The sequence below is a fragment of the Hemiscyllium ocellatum genome, chromosome 28, assembly GCF_020745735.1.
Source record: "Hemiscyllium ocellatum isolate sHemOce1 chromosome 28, sHemOce1.pat.X.cur, whole genome shotgun sequence".
Classification (NCBI taxonomy): domain Eukaryota; kingdom Metazoa; phylum Chordata; class Chondrichthyes; order Orectolobiformes; family Hemiscylliidae; genus Hemiscyllium; species Hemiscyllium ocellatum.
Window position 1 is genome coordinate 8051944 of NC_083428.1, and position 18940 is coordinate 8070883.

An 18940-nucleotide genomic window follows, 5' to 3' on the forward strand; every position below is an offset into this window, starting at 1 on the left:
TACTTTAGAATGGCATCATGGCTGGCCCAGATATGGTGAGCTGAGGGATCTGTTCCTGTACTGTGCTGTTCTATATTTCCTTCTCTCTGTCCTGTCTATCAACCAATTCTTGAGTACAGGAACAGATCCCTCAGCTCACCATGTCTGTGCCAGCCATGATGCCATTTTAAACTAGTCCATTAGCCTACCATTGGGAATCTTATCAAACGCCTTACTAAAATCCATGTATATGACATCAACAGCCCTTCCTTCATCTTCATCAACTTGGTCACTTCCTCGAAGAACTCTATTAAGTTGGTAAGGCATGATCTCTCCCGCACAAAACCATGTTTCCTATCACTGATAAGCCCATTCTTTTCTAAATATAAATAGATCCTATCCCTCAGTACCTTCTCCAGCAACTTTCCCACCACTGATGTCAGGCTCACTGGTCTGTAATTACCTGGAAAATCCCTACTACCCTTCTTGTACAGGGGGACAACATGAGCAAACCTCCTGTCCTTCGACATCTCACCTGTACTTAAGGATGCCACAAAGATATCTGTCAGGGCCCCAGATATTTCCTCTCTTGCCTCCCTCAGCAACCTGGGATAGATCCCATCCGATCCAAGGGATTTGTCCACCTTAACAACCACTAGCCTACCCAACACATCTTCCCTACTTATGTCAATATGATCCAGACTAATCAAACTTCTATCTCTAATCTCAACATTCATCGTGTTCCTCTCCTCAATGAACACTAATGCAAAGTAATCATTCAGAATCTCACCCATTCGCTCAGATTCAACACACAACCTTCTTTCATTATCCTTTAGTGGATGAGTCCTTTCTCTAGTTACCTTCTTGCTTCTTATATAAGAATAAAAAGCTTTGGGATTCTCCTTAATTCTGCTCACTAAAGCTATTTAATTACCCCTTTTCACCGCTTGATTCCTCGTTTAAGAGGAATATTCAGCTTCCTATTAGCCAGATATTGAGAATTCGGCATGGAAGTCAGAGCAGATATCCTGTCACTTGCTCAAAAGGACCTCACCTGTAGGATACCAGGCACCAACATCTCAGGCAAGCTGCATGGTAATGGCCACATGCACCTTACATCCACACATATTTGCATCCAACATGTGCCAGCCGCTAAGAACCCTCATGACACATCTCAGATTCACTTACAGAATATTTCTGCACTTCATTGCTGTAATTCAGGTCACATGAGCAACGCTCATGCTGCAAAGTAACCCTGTGCTCAGGGATATGCACCCAACTCATGGGCTGGACCAGGCTGTATCTCCAGTCTATTCACTAATTATTTCCTCTCCCACATGGTCAACAATGCCCTCTAGCACATCTCCTCCACTTCCCACACTTCCACTCTTGAACTCCACCCCTAAAACACAACAAGGATAGAACCCCCCCAGTCCTCACCTTCCACCTCACCAACCTTCAGATACAATACTTCATCCCCACCCATTTCCACCACCAACAGTCAGACCCCAACACCAGAGATATATTTCCCTCTTCACCCCTATGAGTATTCCGCAAAGACCATTCCCTCCCTGACTCCCTCGTTAGGTCCACGTCCCACACCAACCCATCCTCTACTCCTGGCGCAGCAATCTAAGAAAAACAATAGTTTCATGTTGCCACCACAAAAGGTCTAAAACCTACGTCCACAACTCCCCCCTCACCTCCATCCAAGGCCCTAAAGGATCCTTCCATATCCGACAGCGATTTTCCAACCACCTCATCTAATGTATCTGTTGCTCTCTATGTGGTCTCTATATTGGGGAGACAGGACGACAACTCACGGAATGTTTCAGAGAACATCTCTGGGACACATGCACCAAATAATCCCACCACCCTGTGGTCAACCACTTCAGCTCCCCCTCCCACTCTGCCAAGGACATGCAAGTCCTGAGCCTCCTCCACCACCAAATCCCAACCACCTGACTCCTGAAGAAAGAATGCCTCATCTTTCACCTTGGGACCCTCCAACCACGCAGCATCAATGTTGATTTCATCAGTTTCCTTTCACCCCCCTCCTCCCCATCTCAACCCTCCAACTTGGCACCACCCTCTTGAACTTTCCCACCTGTCCATCTTCCTTCTCACGTATCTGCTCCATCCTCCACTCAGACCTATAATCACCCCTCCCCACCTGCACCTACTAATCGCCTTGCTAGCTACCTTCCACCTTCTATTTATCTCTCAGCTCCCCCACACATTCCTGACAAAGGGCTTATGACCAAAACATCAACTCTCCTGCTCTGCGGTTGCTGACTGACCTGCTGTGCTTTTCCAGCAGCACACTTTTTGACACTTATCTCGTGTACCTGCAGTCCTCACTTTCTCCTTTCACACAATGTTCAATTAATCTCAATGTTCACAGCAACCCTGTCTTGCAGTGCATTGTCTTTGTACACTGTGCCCCCTTAGCCAGAGATACCAGGCTCACAGTACTGATGCATTGTCTTGCCATTTTAGCACAGACACAAAGCCAGGAAGGTTTTCATAGTTGACAGCCATCTTCAGCCAAGTCAAAGGAAATAGTCTTTGCTCTGGAGGTCCCTACACAGTAAATCAAGGGCAGCTCCTGTCTAGTGGCTTGCACACAATCAGCCAGCCACTTGGGGTGGTCACAGTAAGGTTTCTCTACATAGAGTTGAGGAGCCAAATGTTGGGCTACCCATCATTTGTCTAGACTCTTTCTACTGTGGGCTCTTTTCTGCCTGAACTACAGACAGGCAGATATAACGAGAGAAGAAATTAGGTGGCACAGTTGTTAGGCTCATTGCAGGTGGTTTGTTGTCCTGCGCTAGTGATTAGGGAGTGCAGAAAATATACAAGGTTAGTTGTGTCAGGAGTTGAGCTGATGAGAGTGAGCGAGTGCAGGCAACAATAAGGATGGTAGAGTGTAAGCCTTGATAAGAGGTAGCTACAGAAGCTTACACAGAATGAATGTGAGATATCAGAGAGAAGATAATGGCACTCACACTGGTGGAATGGAGAAGATTATTGACTTTCTTCTCACATTTCTATGCAATCCTCCAGACAGCTGAGACTGCACTGATCCAGAGGACATCTTGGACCAGGCTGGCATGATCTAGTGTCATGGACTCTTCTACTTATTGTGAGGGAAGAGGGCGTCTCACCTGTGCACCACCCTGTCCTGTAGGTCCCCAAGTTCCCTTGTCTGCCAATTCTAGGGCAAATGCCAGGAATCATACAGGCAACTCTGGATTAAATTCTTGTCCAAGTGGACACTGCCTTTTAAAGATGGTATCACTGCCAGGTGATGCCAGTCAATTTTCCAATATCCTCAGGTATAGCAAGCAATAAGACATGGTGGAAACTGGACAAAAGGGACATCATGCTGGTGGATAATTAGTTAATGAGGTGAGGTTGATAAGACACAGCGATAGCACTGGCTAGACCTCATGCTAAAAAGTCATCCAAAAAATATTCAACTCCACTGGCACTTCACCAAAAATACTTAAGGTTCAGCTCTGAATATTTTATTATATAAATGCAACACAATAATCATTTGGGCAAGTTACCAGCAAATAGCTGGGTCCCCACAGATATTACCTCAGTAGAACTGAGGCTTTGTTTGGATAGCAGGAGTAAATAAAGAGGATTTTTTAAAAAAATTGAATAAATGGTCTAAGGTAAAAACAATCAAGCATTTCCTGTACAGCTAAACTTTTTTGATTCAATTTTGAAATATTAAAAAAAAAGCCCATTCAACATCTTCATTAGCATCATGTCCACTGAATGCCACTGATGAGTCCATCAAACACAAGTTAAAATGACAAAAACAGCTGTTGAGGAAATACAACCACTGAGGACACTGATGTATTTAAACTTTCGTGACAAACTAGCATTACACAATCTTGGGCGACATCATTCCTCTGGATTGTAAGTACGTAATTTTGTTTAGTCCTACCACTGAGAAATAAAAACTGCATAGAAAATATTGTTCCTCCAGTTTGATGTCTTCAGCATGAAAACATCTTGAATGATGTTAAATGGACATTTCAAGTCTGGGGAAGAGCACAGTAGGCTGGCTTTCAAGAAGGTTGTCCATTTCCTCTGGAGAATTCGCTGACCACCACGATCACCCTGAAATGATAAACAATAAGCAAACATCAGCAGAAGCTCATTGTATAACTGACAAGTAGATAACATATCCAAATGTCCAATCTTGGCCCAGGGTAATGCTTAGCATGCTTGGTGGAGCGATTCACATTTAAGAGTGCTGGGGTGGAGAAACGGTCCAGCAAATGGGAAGAAAAGATCAGTGATATTAACTTCCATAAAGTCTCTTCCACTTGTCTTAAGAATGGGGTGAATAGAATGTCCATTGTGATTTAGAAAAAAATATTAATCAAGAGTCCCATTTGGTTCAGTGGGTACTAAACATTGTGGCAGTTAGTGATGAGGAGACCATCTCTGATGAAATGTGTCAGCTCATTGTTAACAATTGGTAAATTTTCAGTTGCTAACTGGCCTACTCTGTGCTTTCAGCACTTTGTTTTGAAAAACGTCTACTTGGTCACGGATTTACAATCTAGTTGAATAGAACAAAGAAATTAACTTCAAAACAATTTATTGACCTTCTGCACATATTTAGCACATTCTTGTTTGGATTAAAATAAATTCAGTCACACATTTATAATTTAGTTTAATGTAATTAAGCAGTTATTCTGAAAACAGCTGTAGTGACCGGTTGTATCTACTGGGAGGAACAATTCATTTTTTTGGAATGTATACAATCACTTCAGTCCCTTTTGGTTGGGTGGGTATACTTGAATTCAACTTTTTGTATTACTTAATCACTAGCAACAGAAGATATACTTCTCAAGAGTCAAGATCACCCATATATTCACCATTTTCTTCCTCATAGTGAGCCTGTTATAAGATCACTTATACTGTTAGTAAATGTAATAAGAGCAATGTGTGCATTCAGTGCAACTCTGAAGTTTAAATTACTCCACCAGTCAGTCACAAACAACTACAGGATGCTTTACGGCTTTTTCTTAAAAAGGGATCTTGTTTAATTATCGGAGGGATATTTGCTGTTGTTGGTTTGCCTTCTTAATTGAAGTTTGTTATTTCTTATATGCAAACAATCATCTGTTGTGCATTCTAACAATTGTTGTGAAGCCTGAGTGATAAATCAAAACTGTACACTTTTGCACAATGGATGAGTTGTCTGATTTTGTTGGACTGCCCTGTATTTCTAGCTTGCCTTATGTTGATAGCTGCTTATATTCTTCGAAAGGAGGGATATCAATGCTGGGAAATTGAGCATTCAGCAACTCACGGGTGTTATACAGCAAGATTAGATGCAGAATAAAGTTTTATTTACTCAAACACAAAAACCTGTCTCAATTCTAAGTGAGCTCTCCCCTTGCCCTACATTCTGGGATTAGTGGCAATGATATAAAAAAGAACTCAACAAACACAGAAACTACTAGAGAAACTTAGCAGGTCTGGCAACATTTGGGAAGAAAAAAAAGAGTTAACATTGAGTTTGATTTGGTTTGGTTTAGTAGCCATGATGTTCAATTAGGGACAAGCATGAATGCTGTGCATTCATACTGAATTGAAACTGAGCTGTAAATATTCAACTTAACTTATTTAGTGGACTGAGGTCAGTTCTGTCCCATCAGTCGGGGCTTGATTTACACAAGTGTCCAGGTGTTCAATGCAGCGCAAGGCAATACAATCATATTGCTGAGCATATTAAATCATAACAATTAAATTCTGCCACTGTAGAATTTTATAGACTACTTTATGTCAGCACCTACCTTACATACTCGAGCAATTCTTGAAACCACAAGTTTATTGTAAAATTCAAACTCAACAGCAGTTTCACTGAAGAAAAGGTAGATTTTATCATCATCTCCATCAGCACTTTCACTCTCTTGCACCACATCCAAGTGAATAAAATTAGGATCTGTGTTTTTTAAAAAAATACATTAATCCAACAATCCAGCGATCAATTTATCAAAGAAAAATGATCAGCTCCACAAAGGGAAATTTAGAGTTTAGAAGAGGGCATTTTGGACTTAAAACATTAATGTTTTCCACACATGCTGCCAGATCTGAGTTTTTTCAATACTTGGTGCTTAGGAAATCTGCAAACTGCATAACAAGTTGATGATCTTGTGTAGACAACAAGAAAGTGTGTTCTGAAACATAACACTTCAAAAGATGCAAATGTGGCAGTAATGTTATAGTGTTAGCAAATATAAACCCAGTTCTATATTTGATAAATTTTTTTTACAAAGTATAGTATCTGGTTCAATCCAAAATAAGTACTTAATTCGTAAAATTCATGTAATTTGTTGCTACAAATATAATTTACGGTCTTAGACATGAGTTCCCCAAGTTGAACAAATTAGACAGTGTAAAATGTAGATTTGATCTCCCCAGTCTGCCCAGTTTCCAATCTCAGTGCATTACCAGAGGTGATTAAATAGAAACCAGGCACCTACACACAAGAAATGCAAATAAAGGTTCAGGAGAACCATCATTGAGTCACTCATGTACTAGCTAGTGAATAAATTTGAATATCTGGGAGACTACCAGTTGGTTATTTGATCAACTTAGCATGTACTCTCGAGCAATTATTTAAACTGTTAACAATTGAAACTCAAGTAATCAAGCAGTAAGACACTTAGTTCAAATCTTGCTTGGATTGATCCATTGTGCCTTTTAACGTCAATCGTCCGGGAGGTACTTTATTGGGGAGGGATTTAGTCATGCTCTTGGGACTGGAAATTGGAGTATGGGACTAGAGATTAGTGACACAAATGGCCAACCTGACCGAGGAAGAGGAGAGAGAAATAGAACCCATGGTATGGGCTCAGGAAGGGAATCGCGGAGGATTACAAATACCTCCTTTGGAGATCAGTTTAAAGAGAAAGGGAGACGTAGTATGCGAAAGTCAGTATCCAATTTCAACAGAGGGATGCAGGGGATTGCAGCTGGTAATTGAGGGGTAGATATAGGATGGATTATTGGAGCCCTGCATGTCCCCTTACAATACCCCTATTCTTCCAGTAAAGAAATCGGACGGCATTTACCGTCTGGTACAAGACGTGAGGGCGTTGAACCAAATAGGACAAATCCGCCACCCTATTTCCCTAACCCCCACACACTATTGAGTAAGATTCCCCATGACCATAAATGGTTCAGTTTAATGGATCTAAAAGATGCCTTCTGGGCATGTCTACTGGCGGAAGGAAGTAGGAATATGTTTGCCTTTGAGTGGGAGGATCCAAAGACAGGACGAAAACAACAGTACAGATGGACAGTACTCCCACATAGATTCACTGAATCCCCGAATCTCTTTGGTCAGGTGTTGGAACAAATCTTGGAGGAATTCAGTAGTTCCGAAGGGACTACTCTGTTACAATATGTGGATGATCTTCTGGTAACAGGCAAGAGGAGAGACAAAGCAATAAAGGCCACAAACAAATTACTAAACTTTCTGGGACATCAAGGATTGAGGGTCTCCAAGAAGAAATTACAGTATGTAGAAAAGGAAGTTCAGCATTTGGGACATCTAATCAGTAAAGGAAAATGAAAAATAATCCCAGAAAGAATAAAGGGAATTGTGGAAATGCCACTGCCCAAAACCAAAAGGGAGTTGCGGAAATTCTTGGGGTTAACAGGGTACTGTAGATTATGGATAGACTCATAAGCACAGAAAACAAAGAAATTATATCTGAAACTATTGAAGGAAGTACCTGAATTATTGAATTGGACAGATGAAGAGAGGAAATTGATCGAAGAACTAAAGAAGAGCCTAATCTATGCCCCTGTCCTTACATTATCCTCCCTAGACAAGCCCTTCCACTTGTTTGCCACAATGGGTAGGAGAGTGGCTCTAGGGGTCCTAACCCAGTGGTGGGGGGGAATGAAACAACCTGTTGCCTACTTGTCTAAATTACTAGATCCAGTCTCAAGGGGTGGCCAGAGTGTGTGCAGGCAGTGGCAGCAACAGCCTTATTTGTAGAAGAAAGTCAGAAACTTACCTTTGGAGGAGCCCTAATAGTCAGCACTCCACACCAGGTACGGACCATATCAAATCAGAAAGCAGGACGATGGCTCACAGACTTTAGGATCTTGAAATATGAGGCAATCTTAATTGAGCAGAATGACCTCGTGTTAGTCACAGATAGTTGCTTAAATCCGGCCACATTCCTGTGGTGGGGAGAGGGGGAGGCCCCTGGTAATCCAGCACACGACTGCCTTGATATTATTGAATATCAGACGAAAGCGTGGATGGAGTTAAGGGACATCCCACTGCATGCGGAAGCTTGGTTGTTTATCGATGGGTCCTCCTGGACGATTGAGGGTAAAAGGCATAATGGATATGCCGTAGTAGACTGGATAGAAGGAAGCGTTATCGAGGCCAGGAGACAGCCCAAACTTGTGAACTCTATGCCTTAGCAAGAACTCTCAGAGCCTTACAAGACAAGGAAGGAACAGTGTATACAGACTCCAAATATGCATTTGAAGTGGTGCACACCTTCGGAAAAATTTGGCAAGAAAGAGGACTAATAAATAGTCGAGGAAAAGAACTACCACATGAGGAATTGATAGAACGAGTACAAGAATCCCTGTTACTCCCAAGGGAAATGGCAATAGTTCATATAAATGGACATCAAAAGGGGAATGATCCGGAAGTAAGAGAAAATATACTGTCCGATGAGGTAGCTAAAGAAGCGGCCCTGAATCCACAAGGAGTAGCGATATACTCCCTAATACCTGTAATTCCGGATCCTCAGGGTACACCGTTGTTTACTGCAAAGGAGGAGGAGGAGCTAAAAGACTTAGGGGCCACAAAGACAGTGGTTGGACGCTGGATGTTACCTGATGGGAGGGAGATGTTGAATAAAATGATGATGCAAGAGATTATGGCTGTCCTACATCAGGGGAGTCACTGGGGAGTGTAAGCAATGTGTGATTTAGTTTTAAGGAAATATGGATGCATAGGGATATATAAGATAGCCAAACAGATATATGAGGGATGTATAACATGCAGGAAGGTAAACAAGAAGATGCTAAGGAAACAAGTCCCAGGAGGGAGAGAACCTGGGCTATGACCATTCCAGAGCATCCAGGTAGATTATACCAAATTACCCAGAGTGGGAAGACTGAGATACATGTTGGTAATCATTGATCATTTATCTGGATGGGTGTAGGCGTATCCTCTGGCCACTGCCACTGCAAGTTGGGTGTCCAAGATAATACTTGAACACATAGTTCCCAGATACGGGATAGCGGAGTTTATAGATTCGTACCTTTACTTCCAAGGTACTCTAAGGAACAATGAAGGGGTTAGGAATCGCCTGAGAGTTCCACACCCCTTGGCACCCACCCACATCAGGAAAGGTTGAGAGAATGAATCAGACACTCAAGAGGCAGTTATCTAAATTAATAATAGAAACCAGACTCCCTTGGACTGAGTGTTTACCTATAACCCTCTTGCAAGTACAGACGGCCCCAAGGAAAGATTTGGGGCTGTCCTCTTATGAGATATTGTTTGGCCTGCCCTACCTGGGAACAAAAGGGGAAGTGCCAATCGCAGAAACTAGAGATTTGTTCTTAAAGAAGTATATACTGGGCTTGTCCTCCTCTTTGCCTTTCCTCAGGAAACAGGGTTTCTATTATTAATTTAGATAACTGCCTCTTGAGTGTCTGGTTCATTCTCTCAACCTTTCCTGATGAGAGTGGGTGCCAAGGGGTGTGGAACTCCCAGGAGATTCCTAACTCCTTCATCGTTCCCTGGGGTACCTTGGAAGTAAAGTGAGTTCGCTGATCCGAATCTATACACTCCACTATCCTGTATCTGGGAACAATGAATTCACCATTCATCCCATCCAGCTGGGAGATTGGATCCTAATTAAGTCATAGACAGAAACTAAATTGCAACCGGATTGGGAGGACTGTACCAGGTTCTTTTGACTACCGAAATGGTGATAAGAACGGCAGAGAAAGGCTGGACTCATTACATTAAGGGACCAGTGGAATCCCCGGTTGAGAAAGAAGTCTGGACAGCCAAATCAATGCAAGAACCACTGAAACTCAGGCTAAAAAGACTTTAAGTGACTGATTATACCATGGCGACGCGAGCGCTGGATTTTTTTTATAGATTGCATGTAAAGTTTCTCGGTACTTCAATACTATTGTAGAATGCTGGGGATGCTTAGGGTTATGAGATTAGCTCTCCTAGTATTGGGATTTTGTCAAACATAGTCTTCATACTTGTTATTAACGTCCCTGAGTCTGACATTCTGCAAGTAATAGATGGCGATGCATGCAGCTTAGTAAATTGTGGGGATGTAGATAATCAGAGACAGTACAGCAGCTCAGAGATACATCTTAAATCCTTGGGGATGGTACTTGGTATACTGGTCTTGTCACAGTCCACCAGCTCCGACCAGCTCTCGATTGTCCTGATAAAAAGTGTAACCCAATATACTTAACGATAAAGAAAACCACATGGCACGAAGTGATTCTGGGGGGGGGGGGCACCTGTCAGGCACAATTAAATGAAACATTTGGGATAGAAATGAAAACAAACGGGAAGGATTTCTCGGGCTGTTGTTTCCAAATTAGCGTAGGAAAGGGGAAATGGGCAGAACAACTAGAAAATAAAATACAAGATTTCACCCCTCCCGAAGACCCTAAGGTGGTAATGCCTGGTTTGAATAGGTAAAGTATACTGTAAAAAGTCTGAATAAGAGCAACTGCTATGCATGTGCCTCTGGTAGACCAGTGGCCCAGGTCGTCCCCTTTTCCGCTTGAGTGGAAGCAAGACAGGAAGGGCATGAAATGTATGATGGCCCTGTATCAGGATAAGACTGCATAGAATGATAGGAATTTTACTTCCCTATCTTTAATGTTCCCTCCCTTGGAGAAGAAAGACTTAAAAGCTCCCCTACGTTTTCAGCCGCAGTCAGAAATCACACGTATGAGGTGAGGGAAGCCATTAGCGTCCCTGCTGAGTACACTTGCAAGAAGTGCACCCATCTCCAGCTCCTCCAAACCCGTGTTAGGGAACTGGAGCTGGAGTTGGATGAACTGCGGATCATTCGGGAGGCAGAGGAGGTCATAGATCGGAGCTATAGGCAAGTAGTTACTCCGAAAGTTCAAGATAGATGGGTGACAGTGAGGGGGAGTGGGAGGAGGAAGACAGTGCAGGGACCCCCTGCGGTCATTCCCCTCAAGAACAAGTATACCGTTTTGGATACTTGTGGGGGGATGACTTACCAGGGGTAAGCAACGAGGTTCAGGCCTCTGGCACGGAGCCTGGCCCCGTTGCTCAGAAGGGTAGGGTGGAGAAAGGTAGAGCAATTGTTCTTGGGGACTCGATAGTGAGGGGTACAGACAGACGGTTTTGTGGGGGCGACAGGGACTCACGTTTGGTATGTTGCCTCCCAGGTGCAAGGGTACGTGATGTCGCTGATCGTGTTTTCCGGGTCCTTAAGGGGGAGGGGGAGCAGCCCCAGATCGTGGTCCACGTTGGCACCAACGATATAGGTAGGAAGAAGGGTGAGGATGTAAGGCAGGCTTTCAGGGAGCTAGGTTGGAAGCTCAGAGTTAGAACAAACAGAGTTGTAGTCTCTGGTTTGTTACCCGTGCCACGTGATAGAGAGTCGAGGAACAGGGAGAGAGAGCAGTTAAATGCGTGGCTACAGGGATGGTGCAGGAGGGAGGGATTCCGGTTTCTGGATAACTGGGGTCCTTTCTGGGGAAGGTGGGACCTCTATAAAAAGGATGGTCTACACTTGAACCTGAGGGGCACCAGTATCCTTGGGGGGAGGTTTGCTAGTGCTCTTTGGGAGGGTTTAAACTAACTCGCGGGGGCATGGGAACCAGGACTGTAGCTTTAGGGTACAGGACCTTGAGTGTAGGGAGGTTAGGAATAATGCAGCGATCTCTAAGGAGGGTGCCTGTAACCAGAAAGGTGGATTGAAGTGTGTATACTTCAATGCCAGAAGTATAAGGAATAAGGTAGGTGAACTTGCAGCGTGGGTTGGTACCTGGGACTTCGATGTTGTGGCCATTACAGAGACGTGGGTAGAACAGGGACAAGAATGGCTGTTGCACGTTCCAGGGTTCAAATGTTTTAGTAGGATCAGACATGGGGGTAAAAAAGGGGGTGGCGTGGCATTACTTGTCAAAGACAGTATCACAGCAGTGGAATGGACGATGGAAGAGGACTTGCCATCTGAGGTAGTTTGGGCTGAGGTTAGAAATAGGAAAGGTGAGGTCACCCTGTTAGGTGTTTTCTACAGGCCTCCTAATAGTCCTAGAGAAGTAGAGGATAATATTGCGAGGATGATTCAGGAAAAGAGTGAAGGTAGCAGGGTGGTTGTTATGGGGGACTTTAACTTCCCAGATATTGACTGGGAGAGCTATAGCTCGAGTTCATTAGATGGGTCGGTGTTTGTCCAATGTGTGCAGGAGGGTTTCCTGACACAATATGTCGACAGGCCAACAAGAGGGGAGGCTATATTGGATTTGGTTCTAGGTAATGAACCAGGCCAGGTGTTAGACTTGGAGGTAGGTGAGCACTTCGGGGACAGTGACCACAACTCGGTGACTTTTACTTTAGTGATGGAGAGGGATAATCGTGTGCCGCAGGGCAAGAGCTATAGCTGGGGGCAGGGAAATTATGATGCAGTGAGGCATGACTTAGGATGTGTGGATTGGAAAAACAGGCTTCAAGGGAAGAACACTAATGAGATGTGGGGAGTGTTCAAGGAGCAGCTACTGCGTGTCCTCAATAGGTATGTACCAGTCAGGCATGGTGTAAAGGGCCTTGTGAGGCAGCCGTGGTTTAGTAAGGAATTGGAGTCCCTTGTGAAAGGGAAGAAGGCGGCATATGTAAAGATGAGGCGTGAAGGTTCAGTAGGGGCGATTGAGTGTTATAAGGTAGCCAGGAAGGAGCTAAAGAGGGAGCTAAGAGAAGCGAGAAGGGGACATGAAAAGTCTTTAGCTGGTAGGATTAGGGAAAACCCAAAGGCTTTCTATAGATATGTCAAGAATAAAAGGATGACTAGGGTAGGTATCGGTCCAGTCAAGGATAGTAGTGGGAAGTTGTGTGTGGAGGCGGAGGAGATTGGAGAGACATTAAATCAGTACTTTTCCTCAGTATTCACTCAGGAACAGGACACTGTTGCTGATGTGAATATGGAATCACAAATAATTAGAATGGATGCCCTGGAAATATGCAGGGAAGAGGTTTTGGGAATATTGGAAAGAATGAATATAGATAAGTCTCCTGGGCCTGATGGCATTTACCCCAGGATCCTATGGGAAGCTAGGGAGGAGATAGCAGAGCCATTGGCCTGGATTTTTATGTCGTCGTTGTCAACAGGAATAGTACCAGAGGACTGGAGGATAGCGAATGTGGTCCCATTGTTCAAGAAAGGGAGTAGGGATAGCCCTAGCAACTATAGGCCAGTGAGTCTGACTTCAGTGGTGGGCAAAGTCTTAGAGAGAATGGTAAGGGATAAGATTTATGAACATCTGGGTAGGAATAACGTGATCAGGGATAGCCAGCATGGTTTTGTGAAGGGCAGGTCGTGCCTCACAAACCTTATTGAGTTCTTTGAGAAGGTGACCAAGGAAGTGGATGAGGGTAAAGCAGTAGATGTTGTGTATATGGATTTTAGTAAGGCGTTCGATAAGGTTCCCCATGGTAGGCTAATGCTAAAACTTCGGAGGTATGGCATTGAGGATACATTAGAGGTTTGGATTAGGAATTGGCTGGCTGGAAGGAGACAGAGGGTAGTAGTTGATGGATTATGTTCATCTTGGAGCGCAGTTACTAGCGGTGTACCACAAGGATCTGTTTTGGGACCATTGCTTTTTGTTATCTTTATAAATGATCTAGAGGAAGGACTTGAAAGCTGGGTAAGCAAGTTTGCGGATGACACAAAAGTCGGTGGAGTTGTGGATAGTGAGGAAGGAAGTGGTAGGTTACAGCGGGATATAGATAAGTTGCAGAGCTGGGCGGAAATGTGGCAAATGGAATTCAATGTAGCTAAGTGCGAAGTCGTTCACTTTGGTAGGAATAACAAGATGATGGATTACTGGGCTAATGGTAGGCTACTTGGTAGTGTGGATGAGCAGAGGGATCTTGGTGTCCATGTACACAGATCTCTGAAAGTTGCCACCCAGGTAAATAGTGCTGTGAGGAAGGCATATGGTGTACTGGGCTTTATTGGCAGAGGAATTGAGTTCCGGAGTCCTGAGGTCATGTTGCAGTTGTATAAGACTCTGGTGCGGCCTCATCTGGAGTATTGTGTGCAGTTTTGGTCGCCATACTATAGGAAGGATGTGGAAGCTTTAGAACGAGTGCAGAGGAGGTTTACCAGGATGTTGCCTGGAATGGTAGGAAAATCTTATGAGGAAAGGCTGAGGCACTTGGGGCTGTTCTCATTGGAGAAGAGAAGGTTTAGGGGAGATCTGATAGAAGTGTATAAGATGATTAGGGGTTTAGATAGGGTAGATACTAAGAACCTTTTACCGCTAATGGAGTCAGGTGTTACTAGGGGACATAGCTTTAAATTAAGGGGTGGTAGGTATAGGACAGAGGTTAGGGGTAGATTCTTCACACAGCGGGTTGTGAGTTCATGGAATGCCCTGCCCGTATCAGTGGTGAACTCTCCTTCTTTATGGTCATTTAAGCGGGCATTGGATAGGCATTTGGAAGTTATTGGGCTAGTATAGGTTAGGTAGGATTCGGTCGGCGCAACATCGAGGGCCGAAGGGCCTGTACTGCGCTGTATCCTTCTATGTTCTATGTTCTATGTTCTATGTCATGTGTACAGAGACAAGGTACAAATCCATCCAGAGACTTGGGGGAGCTGAAATTATGATAGAAATTGATAATGTCACCGAAATGGACAAGGGAGAGAACTACTCAGCACTGAAGGTTCCCCAAGCGGACCTGTGGTGGTACTATGGAGGCAAAATATTGAGACCCACCCTACCTCCAGATTGGAGAGGGTTGTGCAATTGTACAATTGGCAATCCCATTCACCTTGGCATTTGAAAAGGAGAAGATAGCAATAAAAAGGGGGAGGAGCAAAAAATCATTATTAGACACTTCTTTTGATAATAGAATTTATCTAGACCCTATAAGAGTTCCTGGAGGGGTACCGGATGAGTACAAGGCTCGTAACCAGATTGTCGCAGGTTTTGAATCGGCTCTATTCTGGTGGATAACGATCAACAAGAATGTGGACTGGATAAACTATATTTTCTATAATCAACAAAGATTCATCAATTACACTAGGGATGCAGTCAAAGGCATAGCAGAACAGCTTGATACAACCAGTAGATTGGCCTGAAAAACAGAATGGCCTTAGATGTGATCTTAGCTGAAAAAGGGGGTGTATGCGTGATGTTAGGAGAGAGCTGTTGTACTTTTATTTGAAATAATACAGCACCTGACGGGTCAATCCCTCGTGCCTTGCGAGGATTGACCACCTTGGCGGAAGAACTGGCTGAGAATTCAGGAGTAGACACATCACTCATGGGATGTCTGGAATCATGGTTTGGGAAATGGAAGGGAGTGGTAGTCTCCGTCCTCACCTCCCTGATAGTGGTAGCAGGGGTACTGGTAGAATTGGTTGTTGTATCATACCTTGTGTACGGGGACTAACCCAAAGGGTGATTGAGATAGCCTTGGCAAAACAGATGACCCTAAAAGGCAGAGGAACTCTACCTCTTGAACAATGAGGGGATAAGTGACCTTTAGGCCATGATGGACGAAGTCTCAGGGATGATGCTTGCAAATTTGGGGGTGACATATGAGAGAAATGCAGAAAACAATAATTATTTTTAAAAAGGGGAAATTGTGAGAGGCGCTTGCAAATGTTGTTGTTTCTGCAGAAATCGCAAGGCGGAATCATGAGGGTGTATACCAAGAAATAACTAACTGAAAAGGGAGGTGGTTGACTGGTAGAAACAGATGCATTGACATGACAGCTGCAATTGTCACGCACATAGGGAGTTAGCATGAACAAGATAACCAAATAAGACCTAGTGTTGCATCAGCAAAAGTAATAAGACCCAGCTATCAAGGGGCAGGGGGCACGGCGGGGGGGCTGCAGTAAACACTAACAACAGGCCACAGACAGATGTGGTAAGCCAATTAGATTAGCAGATGCACAGAGCAATACAACTGTCACATATGAGGAAAAAGGGAGGTACAGGGAGGCTCATAGAAAACTGAATAAATGTGCAATAATATTATTCAGAAGTGTGCCTACTTTGTGGTCACCCGGGCTTGCAAGAACGTATGAATAAAGACTGCTTCAGAATTTGACTCGGACTGAAATTATTGAACAGTGAGCTTCGGTTCTCACACTTCTCAATAAAAACTTCTCACTTTAATGATACAGGGAGACTTTTCACAAACTCCTATGTTTCAGCTTTTGAGTAAGTTCAAGATAATCCTATTTGTAACAGCATTATTAATAACCAAAAATGTTTAAAGAAGTGCTTTAATTCCCAAAAGCACCAAATAAAAATTGGTTGGTTTCATTTTATTGCATTGTTAAGCAGCCTATCTGCAGCAAAATAAAAACAAATAATCAGTGAACAAAATTCCTCTAGCTTTTTCCTTTCAATGTTGTAGTTGACATAACAAACCAAAAGTTTACACCTTCTCCACTGTGCTTCCTGCCCAAACAATGAAATAAAACTCAGAATGGTGAAAAGAACCCACTGGGGACTTTCAGCATCACACACAAGAATTGTGCTCACCATTTAGCCAGGAAATCCAGTTTTCAGACCTCAGGTTGTTTTGCAGGCTACGCAATAGAATAGACTCAGTGCCAAGGAAGTTATTGGCTGTTGCAGAGTAGAATTCTCCATCTAAAATACATGAAATTATGTTAATCTAAATAACAATAGAAACTACAGCTGTCACACCTTGCAATGTCAATAAATTCAAATTTATTAGAATGGGAGTTACATTTCCAACTTCTAATCATTCTACTGTTTCCAGCTGGCTAATTGAATATTTGAATCTCATTACATCTTTATCCAGCTTTTAATCTAAATGACACACATTCTTTCTATTCATCTCTCTTGAAGCATGAGATTAATGTTGAAATAGGTGTCAGGTATGACTCTGTAGTAGGACTCTCAGAGGGGTCAAAAGTGCATGTGTTCCAACTGCATGGCAGAGACTCCACTGCGGTGCAGGGAATGCTGTACTATCTGACATGCTGTCATTCAGATTTGACTTTAACCAGAGGCCTTGTCTGTCCTCTGTAGGTGCACAGAAGGTGTCTACGTGACTGCTGGGGAGACAGAGAGCACGAGAGCCTCTGTGTGTGTGTGTGTGTGTGTGTGTGTGTGTGTGTGTGTGTATGCATGTGTGATATATGTATGTATAGAGGAGTGGGACAGGTCCACAACACAACTGGTGGATGTTGAGGAAATTACACCTTCCCATTCTTCTTATCCATCGAGTCATAGAGATGTACAGCACAGAAACAGACCCTTCAGTCCAACTTATCCATGCCAACCAGGTATCCCAACCCAACCTAGTCACACCTGCCAGCACCCTGCCTATATCCCTCCAAACCCTTCCTATTGATACACCGATCCAGATGCCTTTTATATGTTGCAATTATATTAGCTGACGACAAGCCAACATCAGGGCTGATCTAAAAAAAAATTGCTTTCTTGGTGCAATACCACACCAGGCAGAACTCTCTCACTTATCTGCTCCATTTTGTTCTATTGCTTCTAGACCTAATGTATTGTACAAAATACTGCTCAACCTCGAACTACACAGCATTTCTACTATTCTCAAGTTTCACTTCAGAATTCCAGAGTCAGCAATTTTCTGGGCAAAGAAATGTTATCAGCTTTGGAGTCTAAATTCCAATAAAGTTTTTGTCCATTATTAGTGATGCTTCTCATGTTGGTTCTGCATTTGTGGATAATGCCACTACCAAGTGGAGCAACACAATGTTGCTTCAGATATGATGTACAGATAATGTAAAGTTGCTATAGTTCCAGAGGACCACAGGGTTGCTCTCTCATTAGAGACAACTAGTGATGGTTTCACCCAAAGGACACCGCGCTTCAGGTGAGGGGAGACATTGAAGTGCAGAACCTTCAAGATAACCTCACTGGGATGGGAAACCAACCTGCAATATTAGCACACTTTACATCATAAAGCCACTGTCTTGCCAACTGAACCAATCCCATTATAGTAGGGAATCTAGTAAACAGGAACAATAGTTTATTCTTGATCAGATCCAGAAAACAAGTCTGTTTTGCAATAAGGACTTTCACTAAATTTAGAAACTTTGGCATTTGAAATTCAGCCCCATCGAATTTCAGAACAATAAAGTGTACAGAATGTATTACAAGAAGTAATTACAGCTTTGCATCCCAAATACCCACTGAAACTGTTTCAATCACTTCTTGTTACAACTGCAGTGTTGGTGCATCTATGCACAAATAAATGGATCAAAATGAACATTTTTAATGTTGCACTCTTATCTCAGCATTGGTAACACATAATCCATTAACCTATTCATCAGCTCTAGTTTAAGGTTCCATCTAGACATGATTGCATCTTTAATCTCGCATTTAATTACACTACTATCTGTTCTGTACTGCTGTAATTTGGCAGCTGAAGCCCTCCACCTGTTCAGGTGCACGTAAAAGATCTCATGGCACTTTCCAAAGAACAAAAGGTGTCATGTGTCCTGGTAAACATTCTGCCTCTGTGGCTATGAACAAAAATATATTAACAGGCCATTTATCTAAACTGTTGTTTCTGGCATTGTGCTGACTGTATATCTACATAACATAGGGTAGTAATTACAGAAGTAATTCCTTAGACACAAGCTTAATTTTAGTTTAATTAATTCATGTGATG

At 43.1% G+C, this 18940-nt stretch overlaps 1 protein-coding gene across 1 annotated transcript in view; it reads right to left on the reverse strand.

Annotated features, from left to right (window-relative positions):
- Positions 1-18940, reverse strand: part of LOC132829204 (semaphorin-4E-like) — a 78235-nt gene that overhangs the window by 20703 nt on the left and 38592 nt on the right. Inside the window, exons 6-8 of the mRNA XM_060846573.1 lie at positions 16801-16911; positions 5808-5956; positions 3941-4116 (exon numbers count right to left, since the gene is read on the reverse strand). Of these exons, the coding sequence (XP_060702556.1) occupies positions 3941-4116; positions 5808-5956; positions 16801-16911 (436 nt within the window). The remainder of the gene's footprint in view (positions 1-3940; positions 4117-5807; positions 5957-16800; positions 16912-18940) is intronic.